Source organism: Diadema antillarum, unplaced genomic scaffold (assembly GCF_040938485.1).
Source record: "Diadema antillarum isolate AM-2024a unplaced genomic scaffold, OU_Dant_1.0 scf00000037, whole genome shotgun sequence".
Classification (NCBI taxonomy): Eukaryota; Metazoa; Echinodermata; class Echinoidea; order Diadematoida; family Diadematidae; genus Diadema; species Diadema antillarum.
In genome coordinates, this window is record NW_027270926.1 from 1,771,149 (window position 1) to 1,789,673 (window position 18,525).

Genomic DNA, 18,525 nt, shown 5'->3' on the forward strand with positions numbered 1-18,525 from the left:
TCGGGAGAAATTTGCCGTAGTATGTGAGCAGCCCCAGATAGGCTCGCAGTTCAGTGACGTTGCGGGGTGCAGGGGCATTCGTGATCGCTGTAACTTTACCCGAAGTCGGATGCAGGCCTTGCTCGTCGATGGTGTGACCCAAATACTCAACCGACGGCTGCATGAACTTGCACTTGCTTCGCTTCAAGCGCAGCCCAGACTTCTCCAGCCGCCCGAGCACCATGTCGATTGTCGAAAGATGGTCGTGGTCATTGACCCCGGTGATGAGGATGTCATCGAGGTATACCGTGACGTGGGGAATATCGCGTAGCAAATTCTCCATTACCCGTTGAAATATGGCTGGGGCGGACGACACCCCAAACGGGAGCCTGTTGTAGCGATATAGCCCCTTATGTGTGTTGATCACTACGTACTGGCGTGAGTCATCGTCGAGCTCGATCTGCTGATAGGCTTGGGACAAATCCAGCTTCGAGAACTTTTGTCCCCCTGCAAGTGATGCGAACAGGTCCTCAATTCTCGGGAGTGGGTACTTGTCTAATTTCGCTACGCGATTGACTGTCATTTTAAAGTCACCACAGATACGAACTGACTGCTTATCAGCTTTCATCACGGGCACTATGGGTGCCGCCCATTCCGAAAACTGGACTGGTTCGATTACCCCATCGTGCTGCAATTTCTCCAACTCCTTCTCCACCAGGTCCCGCATCGCATACGGCACCACCCGTGCTTTGCAAAAGCGGGGCGCTGCATCCTTGTTCACGTGAAGCGTGGCTTGCAGACTTGTGAACTTGCCCAATTCCTCACGAAATACCGCGTCGTGACGTTGCAGGATGTCGTTGACGTCGGTTGTGGCTGCGGCGTTCATGTTATGCACACTTGCCCAATCCAGCCTCAGCTCATGCAGCCAACTTCTACCAAGGAGGCTGGGACCATCTTCTTTGACCACGATGAGCGGGAGCGTTTTCACCTGGCCATTGTGAGCGACGTGCACCTCGACCATGCCCACGACTTCCAATTCGTGGTTGGTATAAGTCCGCAGCTTCATAGTTGTTGGGCTTAGTCGTCGTTTAGGCCAATATGTCCGGAATGTCGTCTCCGACATGAGCGAAATAGATGCACCGGTGTCGATTTCCATTCCGACCTCTTGGCTGTCGATATTGACTTTTACTTTCAGTGGGGGCACATTTGACTTGCCGTCCACTCGATACAGCCTGAGATTGCCGTACTCCGCTGGTGGTGGAGCTGAACTCTCGTCCGCCGATTCCGTGCCGGCGTCATCGTCGTCCGCTTTTAACGCTTTCACCTGGCCACTGCTCTTGGGCGGTATTCCGCGTCTTTTGCTTAGACACACGCTGCTAATGTGTCCCCTTTTTTGGCAATGATGGCAATTGCTGTCCTTGAACCTGCACTTGTCAGATGTGTGTCCGCCCTTTCCACACCGGAAGCACGTTCTGGCCCTGGCTTGTTTCGGCTGAGGCGAGGAAGCCATTTGGTGTACTTCCTCCCTTGGAGCTTGCGCCGTCTGGAGGTCCCGAACATTATTGGCAGCCATTTCGATGCTGGTGGCGATTTCCACCGCCTTCCCGAGATTTAAGCTCTTCTCCGCAAGAAGCCGACGTTGGATGCGGTCATCCCGCACGCCGCAAACCAGGCGATCACGTAGCATTACATCAAGCGACGTCCCGAAATTGCAAAACTCTGCTAGAGAACGAAGTGATGCCATGTAGCCCGCTATCGTTTCATTATCCATGCGAAACCGGCTGTTGAATTTACATCTTTGCACTATTTCGCTTGGAATCGGGCAATGATGTGCGTTCATCGCTGCCACGAGATCGTCATACTTCATGGCAGAGGGCTTGGTTGGGGCCACCAGGTTCCGTAGCAATTTGTATGACGAAGGCCCAATGACTGTGAGCAGTGTCGCCTGCTTTTTTCCCTCAGATGTAATGTCATTGGCTTTAAAATAGAGGTCCAGCCGTTCGACGTACTGCGACCATTCCTCTCTCCCCTCCAGAAACTCCTCAATTTTCCCGATGAGAGCCATCCTATACAGTACATGTATAGGTGCATTCGAAAAATATCCTCGTCGCCAGTGAAGTGACCTGCTATGAGCACAATCAAATAGAACACGATCGACACACTCGGAGTTAAAGGACAAGTTCACCTTCATAAACATAAGGATTGAGAGAATGTAGCAATATTAGTAGAACACATCATTGAAAGTTTGAGGAAAATCAGACAATCCGTTCAAAAGTTATGATTTTTTGAAGTTTTTGTGCAGTACCCGCTGGATGAGAAGACTACTGCAGTGTATGAATAACTTAGATGTCACATGCGTACAACAATATAAGGAAAATATAAAGAGAATTTCACAAAATTCCATCTTTTGAAAAAAGTACACATTCCCCTGACTCGTTACCGATACATGTTATGGGTAATATTATTCCCCCTGCCCTTAGAAAGAGGCAAGTCAACTGCTCTTTTATTATGCGAAAAAAGTGAAATATGTTGAATTTTCTTTTATATTTTCTTTATACTGTTGTACGCATATGACTCACAAGCTGTAGTAGTTTCCTCATCCAGCGGTTCCAACACAAAAATTTAAAAAATTCATAACTTTTGCATCGATTGTCCAATTTTCCTCAAACTTTCACTGATGTGTTCTACTAATATTGTTGCATTTTCTCAATCCTTATGTTTATGAAGGTGAACTTGTCCTTTAAGAGAGAGATTGACTTTATTGGAAGAGCTGCATTCAGCCAACGCTCGAGACAGACTGGCCAAAACACTGGACTGCCTGGTCATAAATACATCGGTACATTGCTACTACCAGTATGGTGGTCCACCATGATGTGAGGACACCTGTCTCTTTAATCCCTCCGATATACGAGTGATGTGATATTAAGCCCTCTGGCCGACAGAGCTCAGACACCCTGTCTGGTCCGAGTCTAGCCTGATTACATAATATACTACAATTTTCTTTTTCTTTTTCTTCTACAATCAAAAGACATGATTGTATATATTTTGTATTCTTGTTTTGTTGTCAATAATTTTGTAATCTCATCATTGAGAAAATGGAAATATGAAATAAAATTTGAACTGATTTGATTTGATTTGAAAAAAAGGGGGATCTTAGTATAAATCGCCTAAAAAGTTAGCATCTAACCATCTTGCGCACATTTTGAGCAATAACTTGGTTTTCAAGGTTTGGTACTTGAATGTGAAATCTTTCGGATGAAATAATTGGCGAATGCGTGTCTTTTGCAGTGAAAGAAGTGCAATTTTCTATCATACTGATTTTTGTTCGCGTGTCCTGTTCTACACACTGAATAACTGCTGCCAAAATATTGAAAGGGACAGCGAACTGCTGCTCGTTCGGTTTGTTGTAAATGAAGAATGGCGCATATACTTGATTATAGAAATGATGTCTTTTGTCGAAGCAATATTCATTAACACCTGCGACAGAGCTCATATAACTTCTCGGCGGCACGGGCATGGGTACAAATAAAAGGAGAGAAGTTGTTTCTTCTCCTTAAGCACCACTCCACACGCTCTACATCATGTGCGGCAGCTTGCCCCGGAGTGCTAATATGCATGGCTGCACTCCGTAAGCAGATTGGCACTTACAATGGCAGGAGTTGAATCCAGAAATTTAAGAATAAAAAAGTTCACGTATTGAAATTATTTATTATTATTATTATCATTTCGTTTTATTTATACAGGGTGGCCCCGTCAGTAATCAAGTACTGTTTTCTAGGGGGCCCTGTATTATTTGATGCATTTTCAAAAACCACAGTGGCGCTCACAAACACATCAGTAAATGTGACGATCCGAGGACATGGTCATCGCCCGAGTAACGATATCTGACTTGTTTTATTTTTTGTAATATCTAGAAAAATAGTGTTTGCCCATAAGTGATTATAATTGTAGTAAATCCTTCTCATTCCAATGTCGTCACTGCTGAAAGAGTAACAACGGGCATTTCTAACCTGGGGAAAAAAAGGTGAAGTGAACTCTCTAAAAAAAAAATCGAGTGAAAATATTCACTCTTAAAAGAGTAAATACAAAAAAAGAGTGAATTTAGAGTGAATTTTGAGTGAATTTGAGTGAAAATGTTCATTTTCACTCATTTTGGAGTGACCTCAGGGATCACTCGAAGATTTTGGAGTGATCCCTGAGGTCACTCCAAAACGAGTGAAAATTAACATTTTCACTCGAAATTCACTTCAATTTCACTCTAAATTCACTCTTTTTTGTATTCACTCTTCTAAGAGTGAATATTTTCACTCGATTTTTTTTTTAGAGAGAAGGGTTTGATCCCCTCATCCAATAGATCATTTCAATGTATTACAATAAAAAAAAAAATGGATGTTTCTCTTCCTGGTTATACTACAGCCTTGGAAACGAAACATTCCATTCACCTGCTCCCTCCATATATAAAAGTTAATGCATAGGCCAGGAATTCATTTAGTTGTAACTAGGTAAGGCAAGCTTTGTGGTTGTTAAGGATAACTTTTGTGAACAAAGCATCATTTTTTATATAAAATCTGAATACATTACAGAACCGGTCTATTCACATCAAAGAAATAACAAACAAACAACTGAACAGTGAAAGTATGCAGGAGAGGGGATCAAGGAGCTTTAACGGCATCGCCATCTCATCTGATTTTATATTATGACAGTTCATTATGATTATGATGGGAAATCTATCAATCACTTCTGGTTTTAGAAAAGTTTTTTTTTTTTTCAAACAATAAATTATTCCTTAAAGGTGGGCCTACAGTTTACCTTTGGGAGCAATGATTTAAAAATGTTCGAATTTTGATGCGAGTTTATATAAGTGCAGGTCAGTTGTATCACAAAACATCCCATCATAGGGCCTATAGAATTTGTACAATAAAGCCTTAAATGTAAGGAGATACTATTTTCTCGATAAACCATAACTGATGAAGACGGTTTATTCTAGAAACAAATAACTATAGATAGGCCCTATTGTTCAAATTTCGTATATTTAACAATAGAATATACTTAACATTAATTATAAGTCTACTGATTAGCATTTTTACATTGGTTGTTTCTATCCCTCACTCACATTTTAGAACTATTTTGAAGCACTATAAACCTATTGAAGCTGGGTTTTTGTTTCACTTGCAAATGGGCTTCTAAGTACAGTGTTTACTAGGGTTACTGCTATTTGCCTGGTGAAAATCTGACTCAGATACTAATCTAGTGCACATGTGTGTACATGTATCTGTGCTCAGAATGCATCGTCTAAAATCGTGAACGCTTGCCACCATGTACACAAATGTAGTATGCTTGTAGTATGCTTGCCACCGTAACTTGCCGATAAGCACGTACGCGTTCGCCTGCGCGCACGTCGAATAAGCACATGTGGCGCCTTCACGGTGTAATGCTGTAGTACATAGGCAGCGTGCCGCCGCGCCGTCAGTCGTCGCCCGTAGCGCAAGTGTTAATGTTGTTGCGCTGTATGCACTTGATTGTACAGTACATAATACAACGAACGGTGTGACAACGATTTGATACTTGTTCACAAGACGAAGATTCGAAGACTCCAAATTTTCTGTTGAGACTGTCATCAAAGAAGTTGGCAACGATGGCATACAAAGGACAAAAAGTGCAGAAAGTGATGGTTCAGCCAATTGTATCCTTTCCCGCTTATCTCCTAATATATCTTTTGTAAGATAGAATTAGATCTAAAATAGTTGAAGTATGGACAAGCTTCAGCATCATCTTTTGTTTCAAGTGCTTACGTACATTTACTTGTGTGGGACTGTGCCAATGCCGCCCCGCGCAGCTCGCAGTTTTGTGAGATGAAAGAACATGCGCCAGTATTGTATGCATAGCAAAGGCTAGAGTAACGTTAGACGGTCTACCCTACTCATTATGGAGAAAATCGTTGGCAGTCATGCATTTAGATCTATTTGTGCGTTAGCAAGCAAAATTAAGGGTAGACGGTCTATGTCTAGTGTTGGCGTAGACAGAAAGATCCGTCTGTCCGGAGGACTCTTGTATTTTGCCATTAACGCTGTCCTCCGTAGACAGACGGAAGGTTGTAGTACCCATTGCTGTGTGATGTTCTTAACCACTGTCTCTATGGAAAATTGGGTGAGGTACCTCACCCTTCTCGATTGCGTCTAATTCACGGCCCTAGGTCGGCAAATTTAAGCTTGAATAGTTAAATCAACTATTCAAGAATAGACTACACTCACCAGATTAATGAATAATCCCAATATTTCGGAAGAATTTTCAACGCAAAACACACATCAACCAGCCCGTCGCGTCGTCACGTTCAAACTGCAGAAACATACAGTATGAATCTATTAGCCAATCACATGCGAGGTAGTTTCTACGTGTTTTTTTACTAAATAAAATACCTCGCATGTGATTGGTTTACAGATTCAAAATGGCCGTCGGTAGCCGTCGGTTAATTCGAGCCCCTCTCGTTGGCCGCAATGCCTTTTGTTTTTTGATCAAAGTTACGGCCAAAAAAATGTGCCCTTTTTCTTGGGGCCGTGGTGCCCTTTTAGAATGAAAGTTACTATTTTTGACGTATGATATGCCCTTTCTCAAAGTCTCTTTAATAAGCTTGAACAACTTTCCTGATCTCAAATATCATACCTTCAGTTCACTCGCGTCCCGATATATCTGATTCAAACTCAAAGTTTCTTTCCGAGATACGAGACGACGTGTACGTACTATGTACGCCCGACCGGCTTTTACCGTCCCGACTGCCTCCGCAGCGCAGTGGCCGCGAGTACTACTAGTAAACTAGCTAGGCAGCGCATATTCAGATAGAGTAGCAAAGAGTGAACTCCAAGTTCACCAAGAAAAAAGAAAAATCCCACGATGCCAAGGTGTGCCAGACTGGGGAATGGGGAGGGGTGGAGAGAGAGAGAGAGACCAATCAACAGAAGAAACCGCGCGTACTGGCGCATTCTTGGAGGTCATGAACTGTCTGTCATAGACTAATCATAGCAAGCTACACGCGCGCGCAAATTCCTTTGCCTTGTGGTTTTGCCAGCCAGCTGTCGGAATGTGCTTTGAAGTTTCATGGCAGCCTGGCCTGGCTGGCCTGAAAGGGTGTCGAGTTTCAATCAATACCTACTGTTGTTTTATTCCTGTTTTAAAAAAATGTTGTTTCACCTGATAGAAACGCGGAGATCGGGAATGTGTTACAGCTGTAGGGAAGAGGTTTTTGTTGTGTGTTGCACTTTGTGTATGTGTGTGTGTATTTGTTTGTTTTTCTCGGTTTGTTTTTCTTCTTTCTTTTTTCATAAACACCAAACATGCCCTTTCCAATGTAGCCTTGGTGCCCCTCTGACTGACTTAAGTGCCCTGGCCTCTTGGAAAAAGTGCCCTTTTCTAAATGGCCTTGCCCCTCCAAAATCCTATTTCGAGGCCTGTAAGTTCAATCTCACTCGCAACTTCATAAAATACATGTACAGTACTCTCTGCGTAATCGGGTATCGCTTAAACGGGTACTCCGTTTAATTGGGTAGAAATGTCAGAGTCAGTTCCAGTGCACATTAAATCTACTTGATAATCGGGTTGCCTCTCCGCATAAACGGGTAAATGATTTTCTTCTGAGAAATCTAATATCTACCCACATTTTATCGCATATAACACTTTAAGAAATCATGCATGTCAAATTTTCCATGGCTAATCGCATTCTCTGCTTAATTTACAAAGAAAACCGATCATTTGGGGAGTGATTAAACATGAAAACACATGTACACAATTGCATCGACAGATAGGAGTTGGAACACACTTGCGCTCCTCCCTTGCTCCGCAACAACATTCACAATACGAGAAGTTTGCAACGAGAATCAGGCCATGCACCAGCTCCATAATTTTGCATTTCCCCAGTCAATCCTCGAAAAGTAACCCGTTCTACGTTACTAGTGCACGCAAAGAGACGTGTTCATTTCGGGAAACCCCTGCGTGTTAGCGAGGAGTCTAAATTACAGTCAAACGACAGTCTTCTGAAGACTTATTAATGTCCATAAAAAGAGTGTAAATTATTGCTTGTGACTGACCAAGTGTAAGGTACGTGTGCATAATGTGCAATGCAAGCAAGCACGAGTGTTAAGCACACAGTGTAGGTGTTTGGTGCAGTGTACAATGCATAAACACACATTATGTGAGTCCATTGGGAATGAGACGCGTGTTCTTCTGTTAATCGGCTACTCCGCTTAATCGGGTAAGAAACGCTCTGCCCGAGCCTACCCGATTATGCGGAGAGTACTGTATTTACGATTTGATGTTTGTAAATGGTTGAAATATATGTTGCGATAGCATTGAACGATAAATTGTTTACGGATTTTGCACTTGAAATTCGCCATGAAAACGGTCCGAACGAGTCATGAACTTAAGGCCGCCATTTTGAATCACGTCACTGCAAACTGAACGAAGCATCACATTAGAAAGTATTGTGATAATACGAAATTTCGGAATCTGGTACGTGAGCGCACTTTTGTGGACTATGAATTTGTGAAAAAAATCCAAATAATTTTGAGTATGTATATCAAATTTAACAGGCTTTTTTCGAGCTTGTCTGAATTGGGTGTTAAAAAAAACAACTTTGAAGGCTATTTTCATAACCCTAGACTTAAGTTTTCAGCAGTTTTCATACATATTCTGACCGAGTGAAATGTCAGCTTTCAAATGATACCAAACTTGCTGCCTATCATCGTATCGCAAAAAACACCGACGGGAAATCCCGGGGCATGTCCACTGCCTGAACCAGCGATATGGGAGGAAAGTGTGCATTAGTCAATGGGAAATATGTGAGATGGTTGCGAGAGTGTATGAACTGATTGAAGAGGGGTACTGTTTATCTTTTCCTGGTTTATTTAGTTCTTGAAATGCAATAATGAATCATCCATCTTTTTGATTTTCAAACTACAACATGTTGTAGATTTTAAATTTATCAATTAACTTTTTGTTAGAGGAATATCACATCCCTCATTTTGGTTACTGTAACGGTAGGTTTAAAGCAAGTGACCCAATGTTCGACATCCTAAATTGCGGAAGCAGAATAGCATGCAGGATCCGAACGCTTGCGCTACAACCATCATTTGAATACCTGTGACTATTGTTTGGCACTGGGTGTCCGTGGTTTGACATTCGCGATGTACCGCGCCATGCGCTTGCCCTACCTATGTGAATGTATTAGCGCGCGTGCCATGCACGGGCGAAACCGTATACATATACATCGCACTACGAGAGCGCGGTACTCCATGTACTCCACGCTGTGCGAGAAATTCAATGCATAATAGACAACATGTTGCGATCGAACCATGGTGATACCGCAAATTCTGGCACGGGTGGCATGCAAAATATAAATATCGCGTAAACGCTCAAGTTTTTATCTCGGAAACGGCTATCATGGCTGTAGGTGTACACGCTGTACAGATTCAATGCAGATAAACGGACTAGTAACTTTGAAACTTGGAATGAGACGAGAATTGTGTTGCAATGCAACTTTACCCGTTTACTTACCCGTTGAACTGCTTATGCGAGTTGACCTGGGAGGGTTGTGACGATGATTTCGGGGGTCCGGCGACGTGGCCCACTGTTGTGCTCTTTGGAACACGTGTGGAGGTAGTTGCATAGTTTGAATTTCGCACTTGATAATGATATGCGCCATTTTCAATGATTTTCAGTGAATTTCTATTTGTAAGAGTGGTCTATTCATGGAACCCTGTCGAATCAAGGGCCACTTACTTTATAGCCACTGTAGGATTAACTTTATCTAGATTTCAGTGAACAATTGAAGGGTAACTTGCTTTACTTCCTATATACGAACATGATTTACAAGTACAACGAACTGTGAGATAAGTGCAATGTTTCCTACACTGAAATATACAAATTTCGGCTCACTCGCTCGTACTTATTTAGAGTATTTTTTCAAGTCCTCAGTTTGTTGGTATAGATTGTTATCTATAAGGCCGTCACTATATGTTGATTAGAATTATAAGATTTAATAACCAGAAAATGACAAGAATTCCATGTTTTGTATGCTGAAATCCAAAAATTTTTGGCTGCTCTCGCTGGCCAAAATTTATCAAAATATATTACATTTAAATCACCCTCATAAGACCCCTTTTAAGTGCTTGAAAAAGCATATCACGGGGACTTTTTTTAAAGTCCCCACCGGGATGGGGTTGGGGTTTAACACTTTTTCAGAAATTAGGGGCGCAATTTTCACGCTTGCCCCGGGCGCCATTTTCCCTAGATACGCCACTGCTGACATATCTGGCTTTCACTATATTTATCATTGTATTCCTTGACTACGCACTCTCTTTGATGTCAGAACCTCATTTTCAGGTATCTTCAGAACGTAAGTATTCAGGAAAAAAAGAGATGATATAGTTATTCTGTAGAATTTGATAGCGCCTCAACATACTGTCATGTGATTTCACATGTTGCAAGAGAAAATCATCATTTGCTTTGCTTATTTAACGGACAAGTTCACCGTAATATACATGTGGAACAAATGAGTAAAGGCAGCAATATCAGTAGAACACATTACCAATAAAAGTTTGAGGTAAATTAGACATTCTCTTCAAAAAAATTATACATTTTTAGGTATCTTCTCAGTCACTGCTGGATGAGAAGACTACTACAGTTTATGATGTCACATGCTTAAAACCCTAATATATATGAGGAAAGTATAAAGAGAATTCCACATAATTTCTTTTCTTTTCTTTTCTTTTTTTTAAAGTACACATTTTGTCAATTTTACAGGCTAGATAAGATGTATGTGAAGGGTAGTATTGTTCCCTCTGCCTTCTGAACGAGACAAGTTAAGTGCTCTTTTATTGTGGAAAAAAGTGAAAATATGTTTCTATATTTTCTTTATTCTACGCATTTGACATCACAAGCTTGTGATGTCAAATGCATAGAATAAAGAAAATATAGAAACATATTTTCACTTTTTGTAGTCTTCTCATCCAGTGATCACAGCCCTGAAATTTCAAAAGTTCATAATAAACTTTTGAACAAATTATCTGATTTTCCTCAAATTTCCACTGCTGGATACTGGACTTGTATGTTATACTAATATTGCTGCATTTTCTCAATCCATGTGTATCAATATTAAGATGAACTTATGTAAATCCTGACTTATCTTCAAAAGTCAAAATAACCAGTGAGTCACAGTTGGTAGCCTGATAGCAGACTGATAGTATGGCAAAGTGTATACTATGATTTACATGAACATGTATACTTATATTCATACAGTGCACTTCAAGAACCTTTATAGCCAGACTTCCAACATGTGTTCTGTTCCTTATTGTTGAAATTAACCTCTTATGTATTTTACTATATTCCATAATGTACTCTCAAGCTTCTGAGCAATTTATTCCAAAGATAATGCTTGATTTAAAAAAAAGCAAAGCATACAAACCTAGAAATTAAACTTGTTATAGTATTTTGAATAGATTTTTAAAAGTCGTGTAAAGAGGAAATGTCCAGTGCAGATGCCAGTAGATCAGAGATCCCATCTGTCATAGTAGTCAGTCGAAGCAAGTCAATGAATGACAACCAAGTCATACCGTGTAAGCTTGTACAACAATGTACTCTAAATGTTATGCTCCTCATGTTTGTTTTGCAGAGATCAAGAGTCCAAATCTGGCTGTATGACCAGTCCAATCTGAGAATAGAAGGCCACATTATTGTAAGTACATTTGTGTGTAATGTACAGTGTGTATGTCATGTGTGTGTATGTGTGTCTGTGTGTGTGTTTATCTTATCTGAACAGAATCTTAATTTTGGGATTGCAAGTGAGAAATCCTTAAATTTTATTTTCCCCCTTTTTTGATAGGATTATCTGCTGAAGTTCAAATTATGTAATTTCTTCTGTCATATGAATGACAAACTTCTGCATGTAAAAATGCACAGGAGGAAGTTTTGCAATGAGTAAAACAAAACATTGCTGTTTTCTGCTAAGGAATTAATTGCTTATCTCAGCCAGTATTATTTCTTGGGTTATTCAGTTTTACAGACTAAACACTTTGCAGCTTCTGTCTTCTCTTTTTTTTGTGTGTATAGATTTTTTGTTTTTTCTTCCAAAAAGAGCTTATACTATAAGAAGTGCGTTTTCTATCACCTTAGAATCATTATCCTGTCCCCAATTATGACAACCATATAGCTATCCCTAATTGGGTGATAAATTATAGAAAGTGTGTTCTGATAGCTCATAATTCATTGTAATCAAATGGATGGCTCAACAATTTACTATTTTTAAGTTGAAATTGTATGTGTAACTAAAGGAAACATGAGTTTGTGCAGCATCATATTTTGTCCTTAACACAGATTATTGCCTTCCATCTTTCCTCCTTTCTTTGGTTTTGTTGTTGTTGTTTGGTTTTTTGGTTTTTTTTTTGGTTTTTTTTTTTGGGGGGGGGTAATAATAGCACAATATACATGAATCGTGACTAGCAGCTAAAGTTCAGGTGTGATCGTTGCTCTCTTTCCTTTTTTCTTTTTTAACAGGGAAAACTTGACGACAAAATATCAGACATCAGCTTTTTGGGGTTGTGTGTTCCATTATTTTTTCTATTCAAACCTCTTTGGTCTCTTGATTGCCAAAGATTGAATAAATGCTTTGAAATGCAAAATGCAAATGATGCTGACATTTTTCATTCACCACAATTATTTGAATGATGCAAACTTGCCCAAAATGTGTTCAGTAAAGGATTGAATCAGAAAATGAAATAATAGCTTTTAAGAATTCAGAGCACCTCAAATTAAGATGATCCTCTGAAACAGTTATTTAAAGATAAGATAGAAACTGTTGCCATGGTTACCATCAGCTAGCCAGTATTTTAGCATTTATGCTTTTCAAATTTTGATAAGGCTCACGTTTCTCACCTTCCTTCGTATTACAGGGGTTCGACGAGTACATGAACGTTGTGTTGGATGATGCAGAGGAGGTTCACAGGAAAAACAAAACCAGGAAGCCCATTGGTAAGGCTCGATATTGATATTTCCCTTTTCCTTCAAAATAGAACGATTTCAGCACAGTGAGAGAAATACATGCATATTTGAGTAATGATGATTCTGATAGATTGATAAAACTTGCTGTAGTGCTTGTCTTTCATTTTATGAAGGTTTTGTGTAAGAGTTGGTGGTGAACTACATGACTTATTTGTTTCTTAGTGAGAAATAAAAAGAGTATCCGACAGACTAGTGTGTCATATTAACACCATTCTCTGCTGATCATGTAGCATTGGTTGCTTAATTAAGTTAGAAAGTGAGAATAAAACAACTTGTGATGTACCCCACCAAATGATGGCAAATAATTATGCTGTCAGAACAGGTGAGAGTATGTGATGTACAGTACTTTCAGTCGTTGAGTTCTCAGTGTCTAGAGTTCCAAGCATGTAATTGAGCTTATGTTCTTCTATGGCAGTTGTTCACCAGCAACCTCTTACACCTTGGTATTGTCTGATTTCTTGCTATCCAGGTCGGATTCTTCTGAAAGGTGACAACATCACACTCATACAGAATGTCCAGGTAGCAGCATAGCATCAGACGACCCTTTCCTGTATTCCACCATCATATTCTCAGTTCTGGTTCTTTTTTATTTTCCCCCAAATTCTCCAAGTATTCTATGTCTTTCTGTGTCATTGGCAATTCTTGAACTAATCTGTCTCTGAATGAAAAAACTGACACAATTGCCATTCATTGGATATTAGAGAAGTTGAAAAAGACAGATTTTCGTGCCTACTTTTGTGCACAATCTAATCATTCAAGAGAGCGAAAGTTTCGCTATAAATCATGCCCTGACCAATTTCAAGGGTTACATAGGAATCTTAACCCTAAAGAAGTTTTCTCTGAGTACTACAATGTATGATATCCTGGTCCTGTCAGATATTTGTAAATAATTTTTACCGTGATTAACCAAGGGTTTGGGTGTTCTTCTGTAAAAGTAGCTTACTGAAAGTGTGTACCGCTGTAATATGTTGCCTCACATGGAATTGGAGAATATTGATCTGTTTTCATACTGTAAGGAGGACAACAGTGCTTTGAATGCAAGTACATTGAGACGTTGCCTCCCCTCCCTACTTCTCCAACTTGAGTAACAAGTTTACATTATGACCTTATAAACAAAGGATAAGTATGGATGCTTCATGTACAGCAGGATGAAGTAACAAACTTGTTAGTGTTGTAGGCCCAAATGTTTTGATAGTGTAATTCTTGGTTATATGTTATGATTTATTACCTTTTCATATGGTAAAGAAAGCATGGGGATTTGTGTATGTTGAGTATCAGCACAGTTCAAGAGGGCATGCTGGTATCTTGCTTTGTTTCATTTTGGTTTTTAAATTTTCCATGTTATTTCTAGGCTGCGTTATTAGCAAAATAATTAATTGCTGTGGATATTGCGATTTGATATGCAAATCCAAGTCTCTGTGTGACTCTCCTTCTGCGAGTTTAATTTCATAGCAGGAGCTCAGAAGTCTGGGACACATCAGCATATGAATAAATGGCAGTTACATAAATCCATATTTCATTTTCAGTGTGGACGTTCAAAGCTTCCCTGGATTGTTAAATTTTTACCGGTATTTAACATTGATATTCCTGGTTCAGAGCAGCACCTAGGCCCTATTGTGTAGAGTTATAATGGATTGCATCTCAATCTTTTATACAACAGGCACCAGGTGCTATATCAGAAAATGAATCCATATGTATGTAAACATACTCTGTATTGCAGAAATTTGTCACTTCTATTTTCATGAGACAAGGGATTCCACTCTGTGCATTGTCCATGATGATCTGTTTACATTCAAGATTTTGACTACCGTGGTACAATATGTATAAACTGCATATGGTCCATTTAGGAACATGTTTTTAATCATATCTGTGAAATATGTGATATATATGATATTTCCATATATTTTTCCCCTCCCTCAAAATACTTGGAGTGTTTGAATGTGATAAACATATTTACACTTGTATCCAGCTTCTGTTGTAGTAATGTACGTGTACAGTGTTTTTTTGTTTTTTTTAATGTGGCCTATTAAACTCTACGTGCACTTTTGTACAGAAGTTTCCAAGATGTCTAGCCATGTTTGCTTGAATTGCCGACTGATATTGTAGGAAGTTTTGTCGTACACGAGATCCCGAAACTTAGTGTAGATCATTGCACTCTATACATGCATACCTTGTAGAGTATATTATATTTATGAATTTCAACAAAGAGTGTATGGAGAATGCCAATACTTTGCTGAGATGGCAGATGATGATTTGACCCAGGTGGAGGAGAATGGCGATTATCTGTGACCATTGGGGATGTATATGATGTGCTAGCATGAATGTGAAATGTGCGGATTGTAAACCACTTAGAGTGGGATCCACTCAGATTTCTTATGGTGAATTGTGTTCACAGTTATCACATGCAGATGATATTTTACATTATATTCCACATACTAAGAATCTTGCTACAAGATTGGTCAAGAGCTAATCACATGATAAAGCGTAGTTTTGCCCATTACATCACCTGAGAAGAAAAGTTTGTTACACTCTATGGTGATAGTCCCTTTTGCTTCGCTGATCTCCTCAGTCTTGAGTTTGCGCAAAATAAAAGTGCGTTACACTGTGAACTATCTTGACCTAGGTCAATTGATAGTCCGAGTGTAACGCACTTTTATTTCGGTGACGCAGTGCGCGGTAATTACAAATTTGTTGTAATTGCCAGACCCCTATGTCTGAATTGACTTGTATTCAAAATGTTACTGTGTGTGTTTATGTTGTCTGGTTTGCTTGTTGGAGTTTTGCCTTGCTCGTGTTTCAGAATGTTCAGAATGTTTGATGTGGAATACATGTTTAAAGTAAATAATCAACTTTTGGTTTCAGGCAATGAGACAAAATATCACTTCCTTGGCGATCTGAGCGTGTACGCTATCTTTCCTCAGCTGCGCTTCGGAAAGATAGCTACATCCAGATCGCCTCGGAAGTAATAGTTTGTCCCATCACCTTAACCAACATTGATTATTTGCTTATTGTAGGTGTAAGAGAATTTGACGTACTTCTGGCTTTGCTATTTTGGAATGGCTGCTAGCACGAAAACACACCATAATCACAAACACAGACAGCAAAATTACTGCAAACATGGTATGGCAAGATTAAATTTGTAGAAGCTGACTTTATTACCAAATCAATGATTATATACACATGAGATGAATGTGTCTACAAGTTCAAAAGGATCCCATGCCAATGGATGTTGACTAACAGGATGAATACTATTTCAAAAATAACTAATATACACACTTCACTACACGGAGGTAAATTATGTACAGACCTGGATCATGTTACACACTTTTACACACATGATATTGTACAGTAGTATGTGTATGATTACTGAAGACATTATATTCACACTTCCAGATAAGTGTTTGGTAATGTCATCACAGATGAATAAGAAGTAATACACAGATATGTTCAGTTCTTCATTTTACCACGGTACATTATCACAGCACATTAATATACTGCATGTACAAGTACGTAGTTTCTGTTACAACATACACGTACAGTGGTTGAATTTTAGCAGTGTTATATAATCATAAATTGATAGGATCAGTATACTATGATGGTCAGTTTTTGCAGCAAGAAAGTGATCTATTTCAGGCAAGAAAACAAGAACTCTCAAAAAACAAAACACTAGAACATTTCAATCTACAATATTGAATGTTAATACTGTAAAAGTGGAAATTTTCGCGCATTTCGCGCAACCAAAAGCTAGCGCGAAAATAAAAGCACGCAAAGATTTTTGCGTGCCATACGTTCCAGTGGTGGATGTCTTGATTCCGCGGAATCAAAAACATGCGAAACTCTTCTTACCCGCACAAGCGCGAAAAATTAGTCGCGCGAAAATATCCACTTTTACAGTAGTTGTTTGTACTTCAAAAACTATATTCAAAGTTATAAGTAAGCCTTACAGTGTGTGACTTCAAAAAACAAAAACATAAACCCCTATAATGACCAAAGAACCTGACGTGCACTTTTTCTTGTAGATAATATGTCATATGGCTAGCTGCTGCCTGACAAATGAGATATGAAGGGTAGGATTAGTAATACTAACACCTGCTAATGTATGATTACTTCAATACATACATGAATATGAGTGTAGAACAAAAGTGCATTCGCTGTCTTAATATTTACGTGTGCTTGTTTTCGTACATGCTAGAACTGCATACACCAAATATTTTGCTTCTGTTTTCGTGATTTTGCAAGTTGGGTGCTATTCGTGAATTTAAGAATCTGCAAAAATATTAACCCTGGTTGCGCCATGAATATGACATGTATGTGTACATGTACTGGCGCACATCTAAGCTATTATGCTTTACAAACTATAATGCTTGTCACACGGCACATGGGTGTTTTTGTTTTTTTCTGTAGTCTTCAGCCTCTTGTAAACATCACACAAAATGGGTCTTTAATTTTCTACATCCACATGATGTCATTACCATAATGCAGTACTGTATTCATGATTGAATCATTTCCCTGAAAATTCCCCTGACAAAAAGAAACAACAAAATCTCTTCAGGAAAGTTCACCTACACTGAGGTAAGAGATACATTTTTTTTTTTACACACAAAGTATACCCAATATAAGTAAACTCTTCTGGCAGGACATCTACTGTATATGTTTTGAGTTTAGTCAGGTCTGCCAACATTCCCACATCCAAATCAGGGAGATTCCATACAGCAGTCAGGGAGGTATCTGTGTGTTACATGCATTTCAATGGGTGAAAATAATTCCCAAATCAGGGAGATTTTAATATTCTCCTATTCAGACATGAAGAGATTTGGACATTTTCAGGGAGACTCCTGCAGAATCAGGGAGACTTGGCAGCTCTGGTTTAGTGTGCATTGGTGAGATTTTGTTGCAGAAGAAGACACATCATACGAGTACATTCTACAGGCAGAACTTGTGACTATAATTGCGTGTGTGTCTGTACTACTTTATTGTAAGTTCATGGCACATATTACACTGGAAGATTAAGAGATTGTGGAACACATTACATCACACACAAGTACAACGTATGCTCATTCTATTACTTTGTTCTATCATCAAGTGCATGGCCATGGTCATCTTGGGCTTGGGGCTACTGAACTAACACAACATTCTACGAGTTCACTCTGTGATGAAACTAGTGCATGATTGATTGTCTGCAACTGATTTTGTTGTTCATGAAACAAAGGAACAGGTGCTTGGAACAGGTGCTTAAAACTGACATTATAGCCTTGATTCAGTGCTACAAAACAAATCTAGAGGCATGTACAGCAAAACTTATTCAATCAAACTTCATAACAGAAATTCTTGATTTCATTCTGCATGAAAGAAAAATCCTACTGTGTGAATTAGCAATACATCATTATTAGGTCATGTCAGTTGGACTGTGAAAAAAAAATGTAACTGCACCGAACAGAAACTGTTGGCCATTTGCTGAGTGAGTCATCAAAGTCACCTTGAAGTTCAAAAAAATGACCCAAT

General features: G+C 39.4%; 1 protein-coding gene across 1 annotated transcript; it reads left to right on the plus strand.

Annotated features, from left to right (window-relative positions):
- Positions 1–5,536: 5,536 nt before the first annotated feature.
- Positions 5,537–14,672, plus strand: LOC139708770 (small nuclear ribonucleoprotein E-like). Its single transcript, XM_071620723.1, has 5 exons — positions 5,537–5,662; positions 10,337–10,363; positions 11,639–11,701; positions 12,915–12,993; positions 13,493–14,672. Exons 1-5 carry the CDS (start codon positions 5,615–5,617, stop codon positions 13,552–13,554), a joined length of 279 nt encoding a protein of 92 aa, XP_071476824.1. The 5' UTR covers positions 5,537–5,614; the 3' UTR covers positions 13,555–14,672.
- The last annotated feature ends 3,853 nt before the right edge of the window (positions 14,673–18,525 follow it).

Excerpts from the sequence above, each read along its gene's own strand:
- LOC139708770 (XM_071620723.1), top strand. The coding sequence starts at position 5,615 with ATGGCATACAAAGGACAAAAAGTGCAGAAAGTGATGGTTCAGCCAATT. Across the intron at positions 5,663-10,336 it reads AAGTGATGGTTCAGCCAATT|AACCTCATTTTCAGGTATCT; the intron begins GTATCCTTTCCC and ends CTTTGATGTCAG. Across the intron at positions 12,994-13,492 it reads CAAAACCAGGAAGCCCATTG|GTCGGATTCTTCTGAAAGGT; the intron begins GTAAGGCTCGAT and ends CTTGCTATCCAG.